The 25,856-nt window shown below is 43.2% G+C and overlaps 4 protein-coding genes across 5 annotated transcripts; 2 read left to right on the plus strand and 2 right to left on the minus strand.

The window, feature by feature from the left end:
* The first annotated feature begins 782 nt into the window (after positions 1-782).
* LOC135351654 (LLGL scribble cell polarity complex component 2-like) lies at positions 783-21,029 on the plus strand. Of its 2 annotated transcripts, none has more exons than XM_064550716.1 (21): positions 783-969; positions 3,617-3,906; positions 5,015-5,158; positions 6,204-6,384; positions 6,967-7,090; positions 7,706-7,900; positions 8,142-8,220; positions 8,440-8,661; positions 9,088-9,397; positions 10,125-10,318; positions 10,546-10,659; positions 10,864-11,056; positions 11,179-11,359; positions 11,666-11,874; positions 12,208-12,407; positions 13,385-13,480; positions 16,993-17,092; positions 17,314-17,401; positions 19,736-19,940; positions 20,338-20,482; positions 20,674-21,029. In XM_064550716.1, exons 1-21 carry the CDS (start codon positions 898-900, stop codon positions 20,785-20,787), a joined length of 3,456 nt encoding a protein of 1,151 aa, XP_064406786.1. In that variant the 5' UTR covers positions 783-897; the 3' UTR covers positions 20,788-21,029. The 2 variants fall into 2 exon arrangements, with proteins under 2 accessions (XP_064406786.1, XP_064406787.1); XM_064550717.1 differs by having other exon boundaries at positions 6,204-6,375.
* On the minus strand, positions 13,822-16,042 carry LOC135351655 (uncharacterized). Its single transcript, XM_064550718.1, has 2 exons — positions 15,713-16,042; positions 13,822-15,386 (listed from the first exon to the last, which is right to left on the minus strand). Exons 1-2 carry the CDS (start codon positions 15,912-15,914, stop codon positions 13,906-13,908), a joined length of 1,683 nt encoding a protein of 560 aa, XP_064406788.1. The 5' UTR covers positions 15,915-16,042; the 3' UTR covers positions 13,822-13,905.
* A 3-nt stretch (positions 21,030-21,032) lies between the features above and the next one.
* Positions 21,033-24,432, minus strand: LOC135351657 (dolichyl pyrophosphate Man9GlcNAc2 alpha-1,3-glucosyltransferase-like). Its single transcript, XM_064550719.1, has 6 exons — positions 24,301-24,432; positions 24,025-24,109; positions 23,452-23,731; positions 22,515-23,135; positions 21,833-22,111; positions 21,033-21,436 (listed from the first exon to the last, which is right to left on the minus strand). Exons 1-6 carry the CDS (start codon positions 24,380-24,382, stop codon positions 21,197-21,199), a joined length of 1,587 nt encoding a protein of 528 aa, XP_064406789.1. The 5' UTR covers positions 24,383-24,432; the 3' UTR covers positions 21,033-21,196.
* Positions 24,433-25,102: 670 nt separating this feature from the next.
* On the plus strand, positions 25,103-25,543 carry LOC135351423 (TD and POZ domain-containing protein 4-like). Its single transcript, XM_064550407.1, has one exon. The coding sequence runs from the start codon at positions 25,103-25,105 to the stop codon at positions 25,541-25,543; it is 441 nt and encodes a 146-aa protein (XP_064406477.1).
* The last annotated feature ends 313 nt before the right edge of the window (positions 25,544-25,856 follow it).

Consider the following 25,856-nt stretch of genomic DNA (forward strand, 5'->3'; position numbering starts at 1 on the left):
ACTTAGGAGAACTAAAAGTAAGTATGGTAAGTGAATATGCAAGCGTGAAACAAGCTTGAAACTTGCTAGCTAGCTGCATAAGCCTCCAGGGGGGTACTTGAGCACCCTCTGCTACCTGCTAGATCAGCCCCTGACAATAGTCAATAGTGCATGTATGCCTCAGACATCAGGCTAGCAAGGGTGGTTAATGATATGAGATGGTGAGAACTTCACAACCAAACTAGGATTTTGTGGTCTACATTTCCAGTTGAGTTTTCATGAATTGTGAGTGAAAAGAGTTGGGTCACCTTCCTGACATATCCACTGTCCACAATCCTCCCCTCCTGATCGAGTAGATCTGTGTGTGATCACTCGTAGCTCTTGTTCATCGACGTCATTACTCGAATTGTGGTCTCCCTCTTCGAGTTAGTGTGTTGAACGCTTTATCAATGAATGACTTGACTGTTGTGGCCATGTTCATCTGGAGGTTAGTAACCAATCTCAGTGAAGCTCTGCAGAGAGTATCAAAACCTCATACTAGATATATCGTATAGGTACTAGCGTACGAATAACTACCGTCTACCTGTTGTATCAATTGTAATACACATTTGCTCCTCTTCTTAATATGTTGGTGGTACATTTAATAGATCTAGTATAGATCTATTCTGCAGAGGAACTCTTTTTCCTAGTATCCTGTACACATTTGTCTAGTCTGTGGTGCAGTGCAGTGCAGTGTCTTTGTAATTGTCTGTCCGGTGTTGTATGTGTAAAATTATTACAAAGACCCCGACAACTAAGTCACACCCACAGACACCTGCCCACATGCAGTTGAGAGAGAGCTACTGCAAACAAGGGTGTGTTGGATCTGAGATCGATCGCTCATTAGCTCTACATACCGTCTGACTGAAGGCTACCAAAATGCCCAAGAGCAAGAGGCGAGGACAAGCAAAGCTAGAAGAGCTGTCACAGGAGCACTTCACCTACAGAAAGGTAGCTTGCACTCTGTAGCCAGCTAGCTGTATATTAAAAGGTCAAGCTGAGACCAGCCACGTACATGCACCTGCATGTCTGTATCTCTAGCTATGCTGCCCTACTAGTTAATGTGTATCTGAGGTGTACAATGAACTAGTTTATACAGTGCATTCGCACACAATGAGTCCTGTATAATCATACCAATTCCTTAATCTATGGCAAACACACTATGATTTCGGCATTTCTAGCTGGTGTACTAGTATTGATTGTTTTTGTTATACGTTTCTCATAAGAATATCGTATACAATGGCAGTTAAATTGCTCGTGTATGTTGTACGTACGTGTAGTGTCCCCTCAGGCAGTATTACAAATATTTTATTTTTGTGGATCAATGATCAACATGTAGTGTGTCACTATAATGACAGAATATTTGTGGACATGCTTCCCGATTGAACCTTCACCTGTGTTGATATTGTGGTTAGTGCTCCAATGGAGTGGGAGTTGAGTGCCCAGTAGACCTTATCCCTAGCGTCTCATTTTACGCACTCGCCGACATCACTGTTGTGTAAGTAGTGTCTCACCAGAATAGTTGCAACTTGTTTTGTGGGATAGCTGTTAGCTGTTGTAACAATGCTTTACTCACCATGCAGTAGAAAACCAAACATTTTCGTATCAACACATATATAGGAGTTTCAGTTAAAAGGTAACCAAGAAACCAGCTATTTTATATACATGTAGGTTACTGTAGTTACTCTGCTTTGATATCCATGCCTTTAGGTGAGGATTACATAATTATGTGTCTTGCATCTGTCTCTCATGGTCTATGAATTGGCTATGAAAGCACTTGAGATACTCAATGTATCTACTGCAACATTATCCGTACTAATCCCGATTGTCCATGAATACTAATAGCAAGTTATGTATTTCCTTTTTGCCTGCACATCCATTGTGCGTTAATTTATATTTATGTTCAACTGCCTCTTTGGTACATGTATTGATTTGAAAGCAGCCGCTCGTTACATTTTGCTGCCACAAACAGTGGAACCCCTAAACGTGGGCTCCCTGAAATAAGGGCCACCTCAGTACAAAACCCCACCCAAATCTCAACTCAATAGAGGCACGTAGAAGTGTTAACCTGTGCAGGACACAGTTATATTATTTTGTATTGGATGGCCCCAAAAGTGTTTGTGTGTGTATGTACGAGAGGTTCCACTGTTAGAACTTACAGTACTGTATGTAGCCAGAGGCCAAATTTAATCAGTGTGTGAAGCTCCACTCGTAGATGGAGGTGGTCTCACTGGCTTCTTGAGGCTGACCACTGGTATGGTGTATGGCACATATCGCAGGTTTCTTCCGGCTCATAACATACTGACCTGTGGTTTGCCTGTTAGCACATTTCTAACAGCTTTGTGGTGTCACTGTTTACACACTGACTTGTAATCCAAAACCTTTGCACCAGATTAGGTGACCATCACTGTGTAGCTGCTTCCACATTGCTACAAAACACACTATTTTAGAACCCAGTGTGTGTTTTTAGCAGGGAGTTATAAGCCATTTTGGGACACTATAATACTACATACTGTAGATACATCATGCCAATGATCAGAGTCTTATATCAAGTACATGTACCAACCTAATGTGTCTAGTATAATGATAGTCACATACCTCAAGTGTGTGTAGCCCATGTAGGTACCCTCTGGAATGTTATGTGAGGGCTCTAACAATACAACAAGAAAGGCACCGTGGAAACCAAATAGTGTAACTCCCACCTTCTTAAAGGTTGTGAGATATCTCATAAGTTGATTTAGTATTGTTTGTCTACAAGCAATGCTGTGTGCTTATAATCATTGAGGCGTAACTCCCTGTTTAATAGGGTCTAGAATTATGTCAACTGCACCTTGATCGTTTCAAGCAATTAACGACAACCCCATTGCAACACGTATTGTGCCCACATGTATAGTGTCCACCAGCTTGCTCTGATATTCCATTGAGAATGTTTTTCTGGAAGTTAGTGAATTTAATGCATGTATGTATAGTTCAACTGTTTATAGTCAGTGATGTCCTGCTAACACAGGTTATGGAGACCTATAGTCAGTGATGTCCTGCTAACACAGGTTATGGAGACCTTGTCTACTACCTAACTTGGCTGTATGAGTAGCGACAGGTTTCACTGTACTAGCATACATAGAAAGTAATTATGAGCTAAATAAGTTTTATCAGTAGTGGTAGTGGGGGGGACTGCAAGGTCACTATAATTATTTGAGATATTGTATATAGGTATGTCACCCATTCATGAATAATTAAAGGTGAAATGCTTGTGGTCAGAGGTGCTCTCCCTGTCAACAACCATGTAGATGGTACGTGTGATAGTTAGTTTGTTGAGTACTGAGAAGCTTTTGTAGTTGAAGAGGTTAATGTTAGTTTAACGAGGTGAATGTGTGTTTTCTGCCAATTATCAGAGACAGCTGGCTCAATGGCTGCCTTAATGTGTACTTAATGTGTGTGATTTGATTTTGCAGGTGTTAATTGAATTTTATTATCCACACACGCACACACACACACACACGCACACCCCCCCACACACACACACACACACACACACACACACACACACACACCACACGCATACCCCACACACACTCACACCCCTCACACACACACACAGTCTGGCTACCTTGGGTTTCCAAACTCCCCAACGGCCTTCAGTTACGAGCCCGATTCTCAACTACTGGCCATTGGAACCAAATATGGAGAACTTAGAATCTATGGTCGTCCAGGAGTAGAATTCAAATCGAAACTGCTTGATAGAGTGGCTATCACAGAGATATTCACATTCAGTAGTTTGCACCTGTTCATTACGGTCTCCGAGGACAACAGTGTGGTGCTGTGGGAGATAGACGCTGACGGGCAGGGGGAGCTCCAGGTATCCAAGGAGTTTAAACTGGACTCAGACGGGTGAGTTATAGAACCAAGTATTGCAGACTGAAATTATTATATACATATATGGACGCCAGCTAGTACAGTAAAAGCCAGCGGCTAAGTCTCTTTTTATGAATGATAGGATATCAGTGTTTCATCTAGGATTAACAATTTTGGGGGGAAGCTGGGCTCTTTGGGGGGGAGGTTCACCCATGCCCCCTCCCCCCACTAGATGAAACCCCGGGTATTATATAATAGTTAGACACTGTTTTGGAGGTGTCTATGGGATTTAGAAACCCAAAGGCACTGATTAGTATCCCGAGCGTAGCGAGGGTACTAAAGTGGCTGAGGGCTTCTAAATCACATGGACACCGACAAAACAGTGTCTAACTCATTTAGATATTAGTGCACATGCGCAAATCGCTTGACTACAATACAATTACTTGACAACGGAATACTAGGTATACTAAGTAAATTTGCAGGTATACTAAGTCCCATAGTATACCTGCTCTGAGGCACTTTTCCCATGTACTTCCCATGTAGATCTTATCAACTAGTGTCTAATATACGCTAACCAAATGTTAAAGCTGAATTGTACTACATGTGTTTATGGATACCAGCTAGTACACTTAGGCTAGGCTAGCAGTAAAATCTACACATGTATGTGTGTAGCTGTGGAGGTGTTCGGTGTAATTAAAATATGAACATGTCTTAAAACAGTTACTCATGTAGGTAGGTTGCTGCTCTGATAACACCCCCACACACACGCCCTCACAGCAACATATTGAGCCACGTTGGAATGTAAACTATATGCACTAGAGGAAATGTTTTGATGGCTAATGACTGCAAATCAGATACCATATAGCGAGTAATTTTCGTGGTGTAAAAAATTCGTGGGCAAACTGACTTTGACAAAACGAAAACCTTTAGGTGTGGTTTACCGGAATGCAGGCATACAGTGCACGTGATGAACTCATAAATCAGCAAACGAATTTTTATCTCGTTCAAATTTTTTCATCCCACGAAAATCACCAGCAGATACGGTATGCATGCACTGTACACAATTAATACAGAGGTGCACTTTTAGAGGTGAAGATGAATGATACAGGGATTAATATAATACCCTCTCCTCTCACACACACAGGGGCAAGAAGATCACTAAGTGCTGCCTCTCCCAACACAGCGGCCATTTCTTCATTGGCACAGAGGGTGGCAATGTGTTCATCCTCGATGTCAAACACTTCCAACTCACTTCTGATATCATCTACTGGAACCAAGCCACTGCACTGTGAGCACCTACCTGTACCCTAGCTATGGTAGCCTCTATGCCACTGCACTGTGATCCACATGCCTGTACTCAGCTATGGTTGCCCCCAGGCCCTTAGCCTCTATGCCACTGCATTGTGAGCACCTGCCTGTACTCTAGCTATCCAATGGGCATTATTGTTTTTGAAAGAACCGTTGCTCTATGCTACTGCATTGTGCTGCCCTAGCTACATGTACAGTTGTATGGTGGCCCCCAGGCTATAATTATGCTACAAGGGATTGGCATACACTGCATGCACTTAAGAGTCTGTTACGGTTTTTCTTATCGTATTTCAACTTTTTGATGCGCATTAAAGGCCCCAATTTTAGTAACGACACTCAACTTCTGGAGGGTGTCCAAAGCAATTATACATGAAGTACTGTATAAGGTTCAGTTCTCACAGATACAAATATTGGGAATTTTTAGCACTTATATTTTGCTGTCCCACATGATTAGTAGTTCCTGTGTGAACGACTGTTGTGTGTTTGGGAATGTGCATCAAAGTCTTAGCTGAGAGTGTGTGTACACTAGAGAAGCTGCTCAATCTCGTGCCCTTACACTCCACACTGCAAACACTCTAATCTGTACATGTAGTATAATCCAATCTCTGGGGACTTTTGTGACATGTACACCTAGGAAACTATAGCACACTGTTATGTACAGACTGTACAGACTATACAGTACACTAAATGCCCTCTAATAGCCTCTCTACCTTCAACACTGCGTCACCGTAACATGAGCATGAAATGAATTGAAAGCTAGCTGGCATAAACAACAGTCTACTATCACTTTCTAGGACAGTGATACTTGAATGATTAATATCATGTTACAAAATCTCTTTCTCTCCTAGCATTCGATAGACTAACCTGACTTATTTGCTTGGTCTTTGGTTTTTATAACACTTAATTGTGTAAATTTATATATAAAAAAAAAACCTATCTATATACACTGTACCTAACAGCAGCGGTTCAGCTCACATCACCACATCAAAGGGTATTCCTTGTACTGTTCCTTTGATCTCTTGTAGGGTCCAGCCCACATCAAAGAACAACCCGGGGATGGTCAAGTGCCTGGAGCTGTCTCCGCTTGACCAGAACTTAATTCTGATTGGCTACGAGAAAGCTGTGATTGTGCTGTGGGATCTCGACCGCTGTATGCCCAGTAAGAACTACCCTACCAGTATACAGGATGCTCAGCTGGTAAGGGAGGTACGGCTCACACTAGTCTAGTTCTCATTTCAGTCTCATAGTATATTGTGCCTCGAGGCGTAGCCGTACGAGGAATACAGTAATTTAAAGCTAACTTTGTCACTGTGTGTCTGTCTGTTTGTCTGTCTATTCCAGCTGTATTATAGCTGCTCAACAGTTGCAATGCGACGAAAACTAATAGCTAGCTTCTATAGGCTTCTAGCCACGAAAACAAAGCTAAATAGCTAGTGTACTACAATGTAGGTCGAAACTGTATTGGTTTTGTGTAGCTTCGTTTCCTTGTTCGCTATAATTATAATAGCTGAAATAATGATTGGGCCCATCCTTGACTTACCACGGTTGTGTAGGCTACAGTAATAATGGCCCTTGATCGAGTTTAGACATTGCCTAGGAGTTTTAATGAATTAGTATGACGAGAATGTAGCTTTGAAATAATGATGTACCGACCATGACCATGACTACTGCATCTGCATCAGCATAAAGTGTTAGCAACTACACTAGCAACTAGTCTACGCTAACAAACTTCTGCTCTCTATCTCCATGGCTACATGTTTGTACAGCTGTACTTGTTTCCCCGTGTAGCCATTGGAGAGTCTCTGTTGGCAGAACGATGGAGTCAAGTTCATCACCTCCCACTCTGACTCGAGTCTATACTACTGGAGCATAACCAACAGCACAGCTCACGAGGGACCCACCAAGTACTATGGTGAGTGATGACAGAGTCTGTATGCTCAAGCTACAATATAGCTATAATTATAGTGTGTAAATAAAGCCACTAGCAGAGTACCTACACTGTCTATGCACAGTGGCACACATGGCCTATAGAATGTCATTGGCTCCAGTTGAATGGTGCACGTAGCTATATGAAGTCTGTATGCTATGCTCAAGCTATGGCTACATGTATATAAAGAGTACGGTTATGGACACATGGTCTATAGAACAGCATTGGCTCTAGTCGAATAGTGCACGTAGTTATAATTATGCTATGCTCAAGCTATGGTATATAGTGTGTAAACAAAGCCACTAGCGGAGTACAGTATATGCCCGCACACATGGTGTATAGAACGTCATTGGGTCTAGTTGAATGGTGCACGTACATGTGTAGAGGTCAGCATGTTAACCTCGGGGGGGGGGGGGGGGGGCTCCATGGATATATGATGTTGCTAGGGAGCATAGTGATGCAGTTCTGTAGCTGTAGAGTCGCTGTAACGGTTGTATTATCGTGCAAAATATCGTTAGACTAGTGTTTACACACAGCTGCTATACACAATGCTCATGTACCACCCCGCCCACACACACACACACACACACACACACACAGACCCCGGTGATGGTAACTGCAACCCTGTGACCAAGGTCAGGTGGCTCAACACGGATGCCAACCCACTCATTATCTGTGCAGGGGGCCTCCCCACAGAGCAGGACGATGAACATCACACCGTTACCGTGGTGCACGGGGCGGATCATGTGGCACTCGACTTCTCGTCACCTGTTGTTGACTTTATTCCCATCGTGGGTAAGTACAGGTGACATGTGACATGTAGAATACAGCTGCTACCAATGTGAATATCATCGTCACTGTGACATAATAATAATTATTATTACTCTTCACATTTTAGTTTTGCTGTACATACACGTAGATATAACTCTACCCCCCTCACACGTGTACACACTTCACACTCACACACGCTCACCTACACACACACTCCACACACACTCCACACACACACACACACCCCACACACACACACATATAGATCCAACCACTCAGCGAGGCAGGTCTCTCCTGGTGCTGTGTGAACAGGAGCTTCTGGCCTTTGACCTGGAGGCACCAAAGTATGACATGTCGTTATAAACCGTTACCACCCAGCCATTACTTAGAAGCCTTCTAGAACTAGAATTAGATTTTCCTCATGTGAAGTGCTAATTTTTACTTCAGAGCCTTTCCCCGAGCTTGATCACTACAGAGCAATGTACGTACACACACGTTGCAACAACATGCCATGAAAATATGTATGGTAATATTTCATAAATCTTCTATTCCTATTCCACCAGGTGTCCTCAGATTCGTAAGCCGTATCTCTTCAGTCTCCATGCCTCCCCGGTCACATGTATTCGTCTCTATGACAACTGCTCTAAGGAGATATTCGAGGCTCTCCACGAGGTCTCTATTACTAGCCCCCCTCCACACGAGCACTTCAGCACGATGGAGTGGCCGGCCATGGGAGGGTGTGTGCGAGACTCTGAGCCAGAGACATTTGATATCGCCATCACCGGGTGAGTGGGTACACACACATACATGTACCTACATAATTTATTGAGCTTCTAAATAAAGGATGCTTTGGGAGCAGCGAGCATTCAACCTTACCTCACCACCAAGAAATAAGAAATCGGTTATCATAATTATACTGGGGCTTTGCGAATGCATAGTTATATAAATTGTGAATAATTTTTGTACAAACCTGATTTCACTATTGTGGGCTGCATTATAAGCATGAGAAATATTGCTCAGTGCCTATGTGTTTATACACACTTAATCGTTTCAATTATTGTGAGAAAGTACATAAGCGTATACTCTCTTCTTTGCGAGTCTTTCGTTTGCAATCTAACGAAAAATCGCACTTTGCAATCAAAAGATTTTCGCATTCGATACAGTAACTAGAATGATTATTGTGTACGTGTCATACGACTACCTCACTGCAGCCACGAGAATGGGTCTGTCAAGTTTTGGGACGTCACGTGCGGCTCAATGAGGATGGTCCACGAACTAAAGACGGCCATTTTGTTCGTCGGGCAAGAACCGGATACGGACGCCATGAACGAAGAGTTCTCTGACTATAATTGGCCACCATATCGGAAGGTGTCCAGTTACGATCCATTTGAAGATGACCAGCGGTTGGCCGTCAGGTTTGTCGAGTTTTCCGCCCACTCCAAGACCCTCTGTGTCGGTGGTAACGGTGGTCAGGTGATCACCTTCTCACTCAACTCCCTGCCCTCCGAGATACACCTGGAGGTGAGTGTTGAACCTGCTCAGTGTATACCACCTGTGTATGATATACAGTGAGATGTACATGTACATGTATGTATGCATGTATGTACATGTATGTATGCATGTATGTACACTCACTATTTGTAGGTTCCTCAAAATTAGTACACAGCATAATTAGGAAGCTCCAAAACACATTCTTTACAGAAATTCAGTGAATTTACAGTACTGTACATGTATATGTATTGTATTGTACATGTTACTATCATTATGTGCCCATCATTTGTACTTGAAATGTGTATAATTATACTACTGTAATGTTTCTGCCTGCTCAGTGTGATGCATGTATTCCCCTCGTGATACATGCCCCCCTGTTAGTGTGTGATACATGCCCCCCCCCCCTATTAGTGTGTGATATGTGATACATGCCCCCCTGTTAGTGTGTGATACATGCCCCCCCCCCCTGTTAGTGTGTGATACATGCCCCCTATTAGTGTGTGATATGTGATACATGCCCCCCTGTTAGTGTGTGATACATGCCCCCCCCCCTATTAGTGTGTGATATGTGATACATGCCCCCCTGTTAGTGTGTGATACATGCCCCCCCCCTGTTAGTGTGTGATACATGCCCCTATTAGTGTGTGATACATGCCCCCCTGTTAGTGTGTGATATGTGATACATGCCCCCCTGTTAGTGTGTGATACATGCCCCCCTATTAGCGTGTGATATGTGATACATGCCCCCCCCTATTAGTGTGTGAAGGCTGAGATCTTCCTCGGTCCTGACTCCCCTCAAAGCAGACGCAGTGGAGGACTGAGGTCAACCAACGCTCTAGAGTGCAAAACAGACCCCATACAAGTGCCAGCTGGTTTCCAGGCCAACTTCTGCCTCCAGTGTGTGCCTGCCTCGCAGATTACATCCATTGCATTCCGGCCCTCTTGGGGACTGTGAGTGTGTGTGTGTGTGTGTGGGGGGGTGTGGGTGGGGTGGGTGAACTGTGAGTGTGTGTGTGTGGGGTAGAATGAGGGGTTGTGTATGGATATCCAGACTTACCATTTTGTGGGACTCAGCTCTGTGTACAACACGTGTACAAATTTTTTTTACAAACTTTGTTCATGCTAGAGAAGCTCAGTCCTGTGTACAGTATAAGAGAACACACTTGTTCCGTATGCAGGGTGGCAGCTGGTGTGGGGAAGGGTTTTGCTGTGGCCAACTTCCTGGTCAAGAGGTTGGTGCTGGTCCACGCCACCGTGCAGCCAGACGGTCAAGGTGCAAGGTCATTCAACAGGTACAGTGTAACACCCAGCTCATTGCTCTACCCTGGTCTTATAGAGCTACGTGTATATAATATTGCAGATTCAATGTGCGTGTCATATCTCACATACAGTATGCGTGGATGTGGCAGTTGAAACAATGAATTCTATTGGCAATTTTACCTGTATTATTAGTGACAGCTGTTGGACATTTTATTCACGCACACACACTCCTACAGAATGCAGTCATTCCGTCGCTCTGTTCGTCAGTCGTTTCGTCGCCGTACCGGTACCTCGGTTACCCTTGACGACCGCAAGAAAATCGCGACCTCTCTAAATTTGGAGGATGGGAACAAGGTCAAAGGTCACAGGAAACGTGCCGCTACCGAACCAGCCTCTGATCTCAGTCCAGCACATGCAGGGGGACTACAGGTAAGGGATTATAACGTGCACGAATACTTTACCGATTATAATTATAGTGTCATTTTTAATGGTTTATGTATACAAATATGCCCTCTCCACTGTCATGGTAACGCTTGTTTTTTCACACCCAGGTTCAACCTGACCAGGCTGGCTTCGTGACTCATATTTGTTTTGCGGAGACCCATGTGACAGGGGGTGGTCCCCAGGCGAGTTTGTGGGTGTCGACAAAGGGATCCTCGGTGATCCGCTACTCCCTCACCATTCCTGAGCCAGCAGAGAGACTCTCTCAGATCAACAGGGCACTTGTCGCAGGTACGTGCATTCGTTGTTTTCGTAGAGTTACACTAGCAGTCATCTTGTCTCTTTCATGTATCTTCATAGTCATGTCATTCTTAAACAAAATCGAGCCTTTTTTCATAATAATTATAGGCAGTGAGTTTCCTACATGTATATCAGGAGGTACGACAATCGTGCGCCTGAAGCTGCTCTTTAGAGTATGCTGACTCAGCAAAATTCAGTGATACTTTAGGCGTACGCACGTCATACCTCCTCTGGTACTATATCTGTTACCCATGGATTTACTGATCTTTACCAAACCAACTATTCCCCCTCTTGCAGGCAAGGACTACTCCTTGCTGCATGCTGCCCCTATAGTGGGCGTGTTCCTGCTGGATCATGAGGGGATTCCCCTCCCAGACCCATACGAGGTGGAAGCGCGGTCGATTCCCATGCCGGACATGCGCCACCCTCACTTTGCCGTCATTGTCTCCCAGGAACAGATCAAGATTGTGGGTCTCCCCGGAATGAGACAAAAGAAGAAAGAAAAGGTGAGAATTGAAGTACATACATGTAGCTAGTAAGAATACATAAGTATACCAATTTTCAAGCAAAATCTATATCTTTGTGCCCCCCCCCCCCCCAAGGTGTATTTTAACCTGTCACAAAAGCATACCGTGTGATAGACATCCCTAGGAGTTGCTGATTGTAGCATTGCCGTTTGAAATTGGGTGATGCAAACTTGCAAACTAAGTTACGAGCCATCAAAGACAGAGCCCTTGAACATCGCTAAAACCTTAAAGAAGGCCTGCCCCAAAATGTTGTCATACTTGTACCATTTAATAGACCCATTTACTTAACGGATACCCTGTCTGGTCTCCCAGGTAACGGACCGTATGAACGAGCGAATCAGTCGAGCGTGGTTGTTGAGGGTGAAAGTGGCAGCTGCTCCGGTTGGTGTACATCGAGACTGGAACCCCGCCCTAGCCGTCCTCACGTCTGCAGGGGACCTCTTTATCTACTCTCTCCCAGACCTCACTCTGTGCTTCAGAGAGGAAGACTTCATTCCCGCCTCTGACCAAAAGTGAGCAATTAAAGAAGCAATTTGAACTTCTATTCGCATTTTAGCTGCATGAAAAAAGTGTAAATTTAACAGAGTTAGTAACTCTGTTAAATTATTATCCATAAACTGGTCTGCTATACCGTATTACTAGAATGTTGTGCTGGTGAAAAACCTTTGCGAATGAGCCAAATCAGCAGAAAACATGACCCTTTGCGATCTAACTATTGCGTTCTGGCAAGGATTGTGTGTATTTACTAGTAATAATTATGCCTCGGTGCGCATGCGCAAGCAAGGTATACAGTAGTGTGTTTGTGTGTGTCTGTGTAGACTGCTACAGCTGCTCAAGGATCAATGAAGTGCAAGTAAGAGTTTCTATAGGCTTCTAGTCATGTTTTCTTGGATTTTGATTCATGGATTTGCAAAATAATGCTTCGTTCTCGAGTTTTGCTTACTTGGAATGCCATTGCAGCCTTATCAGAAGAGCACGTAGCCAAACTTGTTTACCGAGTGTTGCTACTCTACTTAGTACACTAGAACGCTAGCTATTGGTAAGTGAGAAGAGAGCTGCAAGGCTCTGCTGATGGCAGCCATTAATTTTAGACTTGAGCTTTTTGCATCAATCGTTTTTAACAACAATCATGGTCGATCATTACCCACTCTTTGAGTTTGCATGCAGCAAATTAAAAATGTTCATCATGTGTATAAAATTAAACTATTAGTAGCTTTATGTTATGTAGATTTGGCATCTCCACCGAGGCATCAGCACCTGCGGTGCTTCATTTATTTTGCGGATTTTATTATTACGAATTGATCAACCATCGCAAAGTTCGCAAATGTTTGATGCTCGCAAAACCTAGTAATACGGTATAACAGATAAATATGTCTCCTGTAAAGCATTTGAGCACACTCATTAAAATTTTCACCTTGCATTTCCTAGTCGGCCATTTAACCCCTCCCCCTCCCTCCACCCACTCATTTAACTCCTTCACCCACTTCAGGGCCCTCCATTCTGCCACCATGTCGTTAAGCGGTGAAGCACTCCACTTAAAGTCATTCTCTGAGCTCGAGAGGTCTCTGCTCTGCTCCTATGGATTGTGAGTGACCTCCTTGCACTGTACACATGTGTCATGCATTGTGTATTGTGTGCATGTGTGCACTGTACTAGTATACCGGTGTATTTGCATGTGCACTGTACACACGTGTGCATGCACTCTCTGCATGTAGTATTGGAGACGTGTGTGTAGTGTGACATCTGTGCCCAATGCATGTACGTACTGACTACTGTAATTCACATGGGGACTCTTCATACTGCTGTAAATAAAGATTTACCTTTTATGGTCCGAGTAGAAACAAAATATGTAACCTTTTGGGACTAAAAATGATTATTCCCAGGAATACGTTTGTTGTGTACATGCTGCGTTGCTCTGGTTTCACATAAGATTACAAATGTGCTGTTAATATGGAAATACATGCATTGTGCAATATAGCTATCTACTGTATCTAGCTGTGCTCTATATAGCTAGACTAGCGTTCCTTTGGCTGGGTTTATCTGCCTTGTACCCACTGACTCCGCCCTCCTCGATCCTCCACCCTCCACCCACTCGGATACACTCTGCAGATGCTTTCTCTTGGGTAGCTCAATGTACGTATATTCATGTTTGTCCAGGTCCGCCGCTAGCGAGGTGGTATTTCTCGAGTATTTGAAGTTGGAGTGCAGTGTTTGCATATTGAATGCACTTGCACTGGGGTATGGGATTCTTGGTAGTGACTGTCTCCCAGGACGGTACATGTCACCATGGTAACTTAGGGGGGAAGGCTTACCTCTTCTCTGTGTGTATGCTGAATTTGATCTTGTTGATACATCGTCAATACTGAACGAGTGACCGACTTGTTGCCTGTGTAGGTTACTACGTCTGTTTGTGAAGAACCTCATATCCACGTGATAATCCTCGTGACTATCATCAGCTCTAGAGGTACTGCCATCTTGAGACAAGCTCGCTTCTTCGTGAACTTGTTGACTTCCTCGACTGGTACTTAGTAATCTGCTCTGGTTAAGACTTTCCATGATAAAATAGCCATCATCGTCTTCCGAGTCTGTTCGTGACAGAACCTTCTCCTCGCTTGGTTTAGCAATCGGACCTAGCCCTTCATTGACATAATCGTCTTCATCTATACTTTCTCCACTTTTAGTTTCTATATTCGTCTCGTGTGTTGGTAGCGCTTGATTGAATGTGCTAGCTTTAGCTTGAAGACGCTCGCCTGACAACTTGCTACTCACTGGACCAAGACCTTCGTTCACGTAATCCTCTTCGCTCTCACTCAAAGCTTTGCTTGTCTCTGGAAGGACTACTCCAGTTGGTCTAGGAAGGTTCCACTCCTCCCATAGGCAGTACCCTTCATCGTCAGATGTGTCATTAGTTGGTGGTTTCTTTGCACTATTAGTAGGAGCTTCTGTAGCCAGAGTGCTTTCAGTTATTTCGTCTTTTTTAGTGTTTGTTTTTGATGCACTGTGTGATGAAAGATGTGCTGTAGCGGAAGACTCCTCATTTGCTGTAGCGGAAGACTCCTCATTTGCTGTAGTCTCTGTCGTCACTGGTTGACTATATAAATTCTTCATCAATGAAATATGATCGTCTGTTAGAGCATGTAGTTTCAATTTAGGGACCCATTCTTGCGGTGTGTAGTTATGGTCTTCACTATCAGCATCACTGTAGTCTCTGCTCACCACATCTTCGTACTCCATTGCCTTCAGTCGAGGATTGGTCGTATCCAAACTGGTTCTGGTACGCACAAGCTCTATAGCTATTGGTCGGCTTGTCTTCTTGTACCCTGTGAGTCTGGGTCCAGTTAGAGTAGCAACGTTGTGTGAGGTGTGGTCTAAAGTGGGACGGGTCACGGGTAGGCTGTACGGCAGGGAAGTGGGCGGGGCTGTCCTGTCGGGGAGTGAGGTAATGCTTTCGTAGACCTGACTAGTTGTTGTCGCAGAAGTTTTTTGACCCTCTGTAGGAACACAGTTTTATAATCAATATAGTGCACCTGATCTAGTGTAGAGCATAATCATGTACTGCTAAAATTATTGCATGTGAGTATCTTAGTAGGATTTTAGTTTGACAGTAACTGTGCAATTTGTGTATGCTAGCTAGTACTCATTTATTAGTGGAGTTTGAAATTAAGTATGTACACTCAATTTATGCCTGTATCTCTAAGTTTTTGTGTAGTACATTTATCTACAAAGTAAATTTATCGAGAGTCTTTACTTGTCGTCATTTCCTTGATTAACTGAAAGTCTATAATTATTTCTAAAGCGGTGTGTACATTACACTTGCCTGTATCTCTAGTCCTCCTTGAGAGTCGGTTGCTCCTTTTCGTAGTCATCACACACACTATGATAGTAATGATGACTATCACTATGACCACCCCTGGGGCAAGGGAGACTGCGGCCAGTCCTACAGCTAGTCCCACGATGGACTCATCGCTGGGAGTCTGGGTAGTTATCATCTCACTGGTGGCCATCTCTGTAGTAGCCATTCTAGAAACAACGTTATTAGTGTAATTTGAGCATTACGCACTGCACTGTTACGTGCATCACTTGATGACTTAAACTTTAATGAGTTTGTTTAACAATTAACAGGAAAAATGAAGTATTTCATGAAATACATGACGAGCACCGCATGCATACACTATCTGTGTTATTGTTGTGTAATTTCTCACTTGTATCATAAACTCGGAGTTGATAACTTTCGGTTTGCTACTAAGAGATGCAGTCCTGCGTGGATAAGAGTAGTTGTTGTTTTGTGTGAGTTAAGCGAGAATTTGTCCCATCTGATATTGTCAGTTTAGAAAGCTGAATTCCCAGTACAACATTCGACTAGTGACCGTGCACATGTTGATTCAGGTGTATACCATTTTCAGATTCATCAATAATTCGGACCCAAACATTCTGTTTTTGAATGAAAATCATGACTTAATTAATATTATACCCCACTTGGGGTCTGTATCATAGCAACTGGGTGGGGTTTAGCTACCATAAACTCTGCATTCCTCATAAACTCCCTTGCCTTGACGGCGCGCACTGATTTTATACTACATGTAGATCTACACAGCCAAAAGAGAGCTAGACATTAATTGTTGGCAAGGGTAGGACAGATGGGTGAGGCTCGCTAAACACCAGGAAGACTGGAGAAACGGTGGGGCTCACTGCTTAGACATGGACAAGTTAGTGCGTGGAGCTAGAAGCTTAGCATTGGCTACAAGCTATACGCACAAGCTTTTTGTTAGTTTTTGAGACTGTTAGCTAGTTTTATCCAGGGTAAGGTAGCTTAGTAGCAAGTATTTTTCATTCTAGTGGGTATATAACATTTATTGTCCACTACATTTGAATTTACGGCAACGTAAACCATCCTTGGCTTCTATTGAAGGGTGTGTTTAAATCAACAATCACAATTACACCTACTGACACACTTACTGACCCAAAATACCTGCTACCCACAATTACTACGATTTGTCATTAGACACCTATAATTTCATGCTAACTTGTCTTTAGACTTTAGACACAAATGGATGCCTCTAACTCTCCCACCCCACACACACACACACACACACACAGCTCATTCCACACGGCCATGCTGCCCAGTCTATTCCAGTTCGAGGGCTCCACCATACCAGTGCACTCTACCCGAAGGTCCAGCACTCGAGGCAGGGGACAGGTAAAGCATTTCAGTGCATGTACAACACAGATATAACTGCAGTACCCAACACATTGATCATTCCTGTGCTGAACATTCTCCATATAGCAAGCTTAAATGTCCGACCTTGCATTTTCTCAGAACAACCATTAAATTATATTTTAAAGGATTACCTAATTGTTAATGTTCGAGAACAGTACATTGTACATGCGTATGAGAGAGTACCCCCTCACCCCCAACAGGTTGTCGTGGCAGAGGTGGCTCCCTCTGATGAGCCAGCTGGAGATGAGGAGGGGAGGTCGACCACACCCAAACAGGAAGGACCTGAAGGTGTGTTGCTGCTCATGTAGTGTGTGGGTGGGAAATTATAATATGTGTTTGCATGCTATGGCATCACTAGCTTGTTGCCATGGCACCACCTCCAACTGCACCCCTCCCTTTGGCAAGTGGTCCACTTGACACTGTGGCCCGGTCCTCACTATGAATTAATGCAATTTTAAGCTCATACAACTTTCCACTCTCATCTCTCTTTAGGTGGGGCTGACATAGATGCGTTGTTAATTGTCTGTGAGGTTTCTTACTCTCACAGAGCTTTGAATATAGCATTGTACATATTCAGTTTACATTGATGTAGACTGTAATACGCATGTTTTGCTTAAAATCACATTAATTTATAGAACAGGTGTGTGTATTCTTTAATTGTTTAAAATTAGTCCCATTCGCTATCTCTAGTAAACATTAGCTCACATCCCGTACATCTCAACTCTATCCTAGATCCACACAATGGTGATTTCTCCTTTGCCCTTTTGTCGTCGCGGCTAGTCATGTTTGTTGTGTCTTGAGGTCGTCCAAACACGCACCTCATCCTGTTGGTCCTGTCTTTGTGTACGGGCAGTACCTATAGTCATTGTATGCATTCTTGCGTCTACGTGTCATCCAAACCTTACTTTGTTGTGTGTGTACACTAGCTGTGGATAAACTGACTCCATGTTGAATAACAATGAGTTGTTGATATGAGCAGTATTGAATGTAGCGCCTACAGCTGCTCTTATAAAGCTTAGCTCTGCCAGTTTAGCTCATTTGAGAAGTTAGGATTGGAATTTTGTTTGGCTACTAGTAAAAACAAAGCTGAAAAGGAAGAATGAGTGTGGCTTTCTGTAAGTTGAAGTTATACATGTATCATATAATGCTTAGTGTGTACTGGTCTACAGCTTAGCTAGCTTACATATTCATACTTTAATATATATATATGTTTTGATTATTTTGTTGGCTGGTGTACGTGTTAACAGTTCATATAAGAGTTTGTGTTACTTTTGCTACTGCTTTGAAGTTACCCTCCCTAGCTTAACTTGTGTTGTGGGTGGGAGGCCATTACCCTGAGTACTGCCACCCACACAGAGAGTTGCATCTTCTCTTGTAACTTATCGTAGCGTATGTTGAGTATTTTGGAGCTGTGCAAACGCTTACCTGTATATATATGCACAACAGAAAGTTCTCTATAAATTATAGAGAACTTTTTGTAATCGATCTAGGTATAGACTCACTCAGACTAAAAGTACTTTATATATATCGGACTTATATAGCGTTACATAGACAATCATTGAATGGCCATAACTTTAGTTCTTTAGTTTCGTTTGTTCAATAACGTTAATTTAGAGAAAGGCCTTTTAGATAATGTGTTAAAATCAAAAGTCTATTTTTGGCCTGTTTTGATATAGCCCATGATATAGCCCATGATAAAAAAAATTATTGCCTGTTCCAAATTTGGTATTACCATCTGAAGGGGCTCCTCCTAAGCTTTCAGAAAATCATAAAATCGTTGAATTTGGATCACCAGAACTCTAGTTACAGAGCTGATTCTATTACTTTCAAAATGAAAGGGATCGAATTGTGTCTATATATCCCATCTACACCTTTCATGCATAATTAACCTATCATTGTGTCATTGTATCAAAGTGCACCATAATCATTGTTAATGAGATTTGTTATCTAGCTCCCTCCCTTAAACCTTTTGGCTGGTACTGTCCGTGTGTGTAGTACTTGTGCTACGAGTCTCATTGTGTGGGTGCATGTGTAGCATTGTCATAGCCAAATGCCTCTCCTTTTATAACACACACCATTATGCATTTCAATAGCTTGTCTGTGTTCAATGCATTCTAAAAGTGAGAAAGTTGCTTCAGTACTAGTTACACATTGCAACACACCTAGTAAGCCTGAGAGATTACCTGCTGCTGGTAGCTAGCCAGAGAGTGTCTTCCTGTTGTGTTGAATAGCTCTACAGTAGTTAGTTAGTTAGTTAGTTAGTGTGTGGTGCTGCCTCATAAGCAGCTGCATCAGTTAACATCTGTGCTGAGTGTCAGTATTGATAGTATGTTTTCGTATCTTTCTTGCTGCTGTGGGGGATCTAAAGGTAGAGTTATGTCTACTCTGTGATTTTCAGAACACTTAGTTTTGTTGAAGTATGTCTGTATCTCTGTTTAGTTGACTGGAATGCCCCTACCTGTACAGTACCTACCTGTACAATATCATCATCCTTGCCTCATTGCATTCACCACTAGCTCTCTAACTATCCCCCCCCACACACACACACACACACACACACACACACACACACACACACACACACACACACACACACACACACACACACACACACACACACAGATGCACCAGTAGAGAAGCTGGCAGAATCTCCAGTGAGTGCCCCGCCCCCAGTGAGTGCCGCGCCCACTGCTCAACCATCCAATGGGGTGGTAGTCGATCTCGTTGATAGTGGGGTCAAGTCAGAAAGGTCAAAGTCCAAATCCAAGACCCCTGAGAGGGAGTCCACTAGATCAGCGTCGATTGGAGTGAACAGCAAGAGCTCTCGGTAAGTAGTCACCTTATATACATGCACAGCACTCTCCATTGGTCATAACTTGTATATAGTTGCTCTAGGAGCTACAAGTATGATTGCCCCAGAGTCAGGTGATTATTCTCGGGCCTAAAATCAAGTTTATTTGACCTGTCCTATTTATTGAAAATAGGTCAGATCAAACGTTGTGAGGTGATCACATGTTTGTGCATAATGATAGCTGCATGCTTATATTATTATGCATGGTTATATTGAGCCTTCCGATTTATTATTGTACACTACTTATGAACGCTACCTGTCAGTTACTCGCATTGTTGCTACACTGTACCTGCACACACCACACACACACACACACACACCACACACACACACACACACACACACACACACACACACACACACACACACACAGACATAAGTCAGGTGGCTCCAGCTCTAACTCAGATGACTCGAGCAGTGATAGTGACAGTGACGAGAGCTCTGACGATGACGACCTGCCCACCCCCAGGAAGGGGGAGGAGACTACATTCGGGAACCAGCTAGCCCTACATGTAGAGGTGAGTGACTGATCCAGCTAACACATTGTCCTGTAATAGTTGTGTCATGTGATGCTGTACTATACAATCCCCCATCATGCACACGCACACATTTTCCCATATACATCCACCCACTCAACCCCCGCCCCCACACACACACACATTCCCACCGTCCACCCACTTAACCCCCATCCCCCCACACACAAACACAGGACATTGGAGGTGGCAAAGAGCTGGACAACATCATTGCTTCGTCACTACAGCAACTAGAGAGTGCTCGAGCTTTTTATGAACAAATGCAGGCTAGGGTTAAGAACACTGACTAATACTATTCGATTTTGTTACTGATACATTGTAGCATTAGCTGAACATGTATACTGTTACTTTTTTATCCATTTCTCCCCTAAAAGCCACTCAAAACAATTAAATTAAGTAGATAATTATTTTAATTACGCATGCATGCATGTACAGTACTATTTGTTTGTATTGTCGTGCTTATTATATTGTATAATATTGTGTTGCATTGTTTGTGAAGATATAAATTATATTCTTCTTTATTAATGATCAACGATCGACTAGATTAATTTGCATACCATTGTATACATGTCAACAATAATTATAGTCATTGCAGCTGCATAATTATATAGTATACTTGTGAAAATTAATGACGACATGCATGACTGACTTTGTACATTTTAATTAATAATTTAATAACTGCAAGTGGTTTCTGTGATTTTAATTCGTGTGTGTCTTGTTGCCATAGAGATATTCTTTGCAACCTCGCACTCCGAGGGGGGGTGGTCCTCTGTGACCCCCCGTCAAGGTGAGGTACGAAAAATAAATAAGATAACCGAGAAATTGGATAAACGAGACAACGGAAATGAGTAGAGGGAAGATGTGAGGGAGTGAAGGTGGTGGGCGGAGGAGGTGTGATAGTGTGCAGAGTGTGAGGAGTGTGGAGAGCAGGAAGAGGACCTGTAGGAGGGGGAGGGGCAATTAATGTCATGTGATTAATATAGCAGCAAGGCAAATCCGAAAACAATAGAGAAATACAGTGGAACCTCTCTATAACGGACACCTTTGGGAGCAATGTTCTGGCCTTTATACAGAGGTGGCCTTTGTTGAGAGGTTGTTTTGTACACAAACTGTTCATTTAGGACCTGGGTGCCTGGCCGTTATATAGCAGCTGGCCTTTATTCAGTGGTGACTGTTAACAGAGGTTCCACTGTACTAGCCAAAGAACCTCTTACAATCGTCACACACATAAATTAAGTGCATAGGAGAATTATGAAAAATAGCAAACAATTGAAAACATTGTATTTCCATAAGTACACTACTCGTATTCCTGTACAAACATATGTATTCACTCACCAACACTTTCACTTTCGATTCCATTAGAGGCATCTCCGTGTTGGTCCTATCCAGGAACAGGACGGAGAGGAGAGAGTAGAGACAACAGAGTGCCCACACGGCTAAGCACAGCTGGTCCTGAGTCAACAGCGGGTACATGCTGAAGGCAGCTGTCAGTTGGAAGGTGGTCGCTAGGAAAGGGTGGTGTGCTGTGAGCAGGCTCATAGGGAGGCAGGCCAACAGGATCGACTTCTCGTGGACTTGGAACGAAAAGAGGAAGAATGAAAGGGAGGAGGTCACCTGACGACGTGTGTGTGGGGGAGGGGGGGTCGTGTTTGGTTATAGCTCCATGTGGGAATAGTGTAAGCCATGAACACATGCACTCAATGCTACTGCTATCATAACTAAATCTACAGTGTACATGCAAGTACACACGACTACAGATGTGTGTGTTGATAATCCTTACGTCCTGAATGCTTTCTTAACCGTATGATATTATACATTCACTTTATAAAACAACACACACTCACACAACACACACTCCACACTCACACACACACTCACACACACTCACACACCCCACACTCACACACACACACTCCACACACACTCACACACCCACACACTCCACACTCACACACACACTCCACACACTCCACACACTCACTCAGTCACTCACCCACTCACTCACTCAGTCACTTACCAGTGCTAATAGGAAGTTATAGGCACGAGGATACCACAGAAGATATAAAGACGATGGAAGGGCAGCCATTAAAGTCAAACCACCACTGACAAAAACCAGAGTTCCTTGAGAGATCTTCTGCCTCACTTTGACTAAAACTGAAACCGAGCACCAGAAATTGGCAACTTTGTCTTCAAACAGTCCTCTGTTGAATGGAAACAGTCTTCGAGCCACTTGTAGTACGCCTTCAATGCCTCGAGCTTGGAAGAACGGAAACCACAATACAGCAAACGTCAGTAAAACAACAAAACCAATTTTTAGCACATTAAACACTCCTCTCAAAGAAATGGTTGTTTTAGATCTCCTCTCTTTTTCGTGTTTAGTCTGGCCTTGAAACGACTTTCCGAGCAAGTAAAAGAAAAATGGCAGCGCGTGATAGAGTTCCATCTGCTTGTAGTTGAGGGCAAGAGAGAAAGCTATTGAGCCGAGCAAGTTATGGTCCGTAATGACACCGACGATGCCCCACAAGACGAGCCCCAGGCTGGCAGCGTTGTACTGGAAGTGACCGTAGTCTATGAGCAGGAGGCCAGGTTGAAGGAGAATCAAAAGTGCCAGCTTGGAGTTGAGAATGCTCTGTGACTCCTGTGTGTGTACGTGTGTGTGTGTGTGTGTGTGTGTGTGTGTGTGTGTGTGTGTGTGTGTGTGTGTGTGTGTGTGTGTGGGTATTTACATGAAGGTGTGGCTTATACGACAGACTACATACTGATACTGATTGCTATAGCTACCCTAACACGCACTCATAGTTTTAGACTGCGGTTTCAAAAGGAAAGGTTGCTTCCTGTATATAACTCTCAAGATATAATGACCATTCTACAGTTGTCTGTATATACAATTGACATAATAATTATGCTTATAATTATTATGTAATTATGTATATAGGTTTTGACAGTTGATTCACCTTGTCAACCTTCTGCTTTCTCTGACCCAGGAACAGACTAAACAGTGCTCTCACAAAGAGGGCCACTCCACTGAAGAACACGAGTACATCCACCATCAGTACGGAGTACCTCATGAACAGTTTGTGCTCTGAACTCTCGTGACCTCGGGAGGTAGTCAGAGCCACCCAGGCGGAGTTGATGCGATTAGCAACGGCCCCGCACAGCCAGCTGTGATAGGCAGTGAGTGGGGGGTAGTCCAGGCCCCAGTACAGCAGGTTGTTGCCGGGTGTGTCGTGGTACCTGCATAAAGGAGGAAGGAGGAGTAGCAATTACCTGCCAGAGAATTACTACATAAGTCTGTTCACAAACAAAAATCTAATCGCAGCATCGAATTCAAATCTGAATGTAACCGTTGAAACAGATTACAAAACACCTGAATGTTATATGCAACTACTGACCCCCGGACGCAATGAATCATTATTATGCATAATTTGGGGTAAATGTTAATGGCAAATCATAGACGGACATGTACGTATGTAGAAACGAAAATGAAGAGCTAGGGAAATTTTTTTCCTACTACCAGCCACACCCACCATTGACTGAGGGGTGTATTGAACGTGATCTCCATCCAGTGCCTCTGGGCCTCATAGTCACCGTACAGCGGAGGCTTGCCCGCACCTGCACACACACACACATACACATGGCATTTGAGTGACACCCATAACGCTCAACAAGTAGGAACTTTTTGTACTGAGATAATAATGCTATAGCCAGGACAGTGACGTAGCCAGTTAAGTTATAGGGATTAATTTTGTAAGCATACACTCCACTGTAGCTATTGCAGTGTTTGGCTCTGAGCTTAATCTCACCAGAATATGGGTGCAGAGAGATAGCCAGTCTCAGAAACACGGCTACTGACACCACTAGTAGTCCCAGCAGCACGCCATTCATTTTGATCTAACAGCAATCCTAGCCTTGTGAAAGTAGGGAAAAAGTCGAGGGGAAAAGGTCGTCTGTAGGAATAAGCTCTGCCCTCACTGGATCTACATTGGTGGGTGTGTCAAAATGGCTGAGCCAGACAGCTTGAAGAAGTCTAAAATTTGTCACTACTCTTATCATTGGTCAGGTTTGACTTTAAAAAAGACATTTTTCAGCACTGATTCCAAGTAGCAAGTCAGCTGGTGCTCAACTGAAATTTTGTGTCGAATTTTTGGAAGCGTCTACGTCTACGTCTACGTCTGTCGCATATAGTCCGAGGCTATCTAGATCTGGTCGACAAAGAGCCACTGCCAGAATTAAACTTGTCAATGGTGCCAAAAAGGTTAAATTTGTTTATCATGTAGGTGGAAAGGTAGGTGAAGATAAGATAGATGGCTCTAGAATGGAAATCGAATTAGGACTAGGGCAATGTCACAGCATAGATATCTATGGTAATCAAACTATCACTCCCACTATATTTAGTAGTGGGCAGCAAGTCAGGCTAGATGATCTAGCTGAAATTAAATTGGAACTATTTGTTTTAAATGAAGTCCCTCTCGTTAAAGTATTTCCTCCTGACATATCTTCTGATCTGGAAACCTCACTCGGCATGAATGATTCGATGAAGGATGTTACCATATTTGCTGGGCCCGACTGTGTAGAGATCATGCTCGATCCACATACTTCGATAGCATGTTTCGTACTGAAATGAAAGAAAAGGCAACAAACTGTGTCAAACTCTCATTTGAGCCGGACATTTGTCAAGAAGTTATCTCTTATATCCATACTGATGAAACACCAAATATCATGGATCCGGGAATGGCAGAGAAACTGTGGTATGCAGCTCACATGTATGAGCTACCCGGCCTTCAAGCTCGTTGCGAGAATGCTCTTGCAATGCAAATCACAGAAGAAAATGCTGCTCATCTTTTGGCGTTTACGAGCTTGATAGAGTACGCTGAGCCGCTTGAAGAGTTGAGGGAGTATGTGCTTGAGTTTATCACCAAAGGAAATGGTATTTGTAACAAGGTAATGATGAGTGAAGGTTGGTCTGAAATCAAATCCAACCTGGATATTGTACATGCAGTGCTAGAACAACTAGCATGTGATGGTAAACCCCCACCAAGAAAGTAACAAAAGACTTGAACAACTATATACGATTAACAAAGCCAACTAGTATATAATTTTATGCCGTCAATAGCTTGCATGGCTGAACTGGTACATAATGTGCTTATACATGTATACTGACTTGTAGGCGATTTGCTTTTCTTTTCTTTTTTGCGTATTTGTATGCATATATACTTTGTAGCATATCTCATATGTATAGTATGTAAGGCTACCAAAAATATTTTTTCACTTTATACAAAAACTACACAGTGCATATAAATACTAATTGAAGGTGCAGGGTTGTTGTACAAACTACAAAACCTCTGCACTGGTTAGAATG

The sequence above is a fragment of the Halichondria panicea genome, chromosome 17 (genome assembly GCF_963675165.1).
Source record: "Halichondria panicea chromosome 17, odHalPani1.1, whole genome shotgun sequence".
Classification (NCBI taxonomy): Eukaryota; Metazoa; Porifera; class Demospongiae; order Suberitida; family Halichondriidae; genus Halichondria; species Halichondria panicea.

Bases quoted from the DNA above. Each gene is read 5' to 3' on its own strand.
- LOC135351654 (XM_064550716.1), top strand. From the start codon at position 898: ATGCCCAAGAGCAAGAGGCGAGGACAAGCAAAGCTAGAAGAGCTGTCA. The intron at 8,221-8,439 runs GTATGACATGTC...CTATTCCACCAG, and splicing joins TTTGACCTGGAGGCACCAAA to GTGTCCTCAGATTCGTAAGC. The intron at 11,875-12,207 runs GTGAGAATTGAA...CTGGTCTCCCAG, and splicing joins GACAAAAGAAGAAAGAAAAG to GTAACGGACCGTATGAACGA.
- LOC135351655 (XM_064550718.1), bottom strand. From the start codon at position 15,914: ATGGCTACTACAGAGATGGCCACCAGTGAGATGATAACTACCCAGACT. The intron at 15,387-15,712 runs GCAAGTGTAATG...GTGTTCCTACAG, and splicing joins AAGGAGGACTAGAGATACAG to AGGGTCAAAAAACTTCTGCG.
- LOC135351423 (XM_064550407.1), top strand. From the start codon at position 25,103: ATGTTTCGTACTGAAATGAAAGAAAAGGCAACAAACTGTGTCAAACTC.
- LOC135351657 (XM_064550719.1), bottom strand. From the start codon at position 24,382: ATGAATGGCGTGCTGCTGGGACTACTAGTGGTGTCAGTAGCCGTGTTT. The intron at 24,110-24,300 runs GTGAGATTAAGC...GTGTGTGTGCAG, and splicing joins CTCTCTGCACCCATATTCTG to GTGCGGGCAAGCCTCCGCTG. The intron at 23,136-23,451 runs GTGAATCAACTG...GTACACACACAG, and splicing joins GAAAGCAGAAGGTTGACAAG to GAGTCACAGAGCATTCTCAA.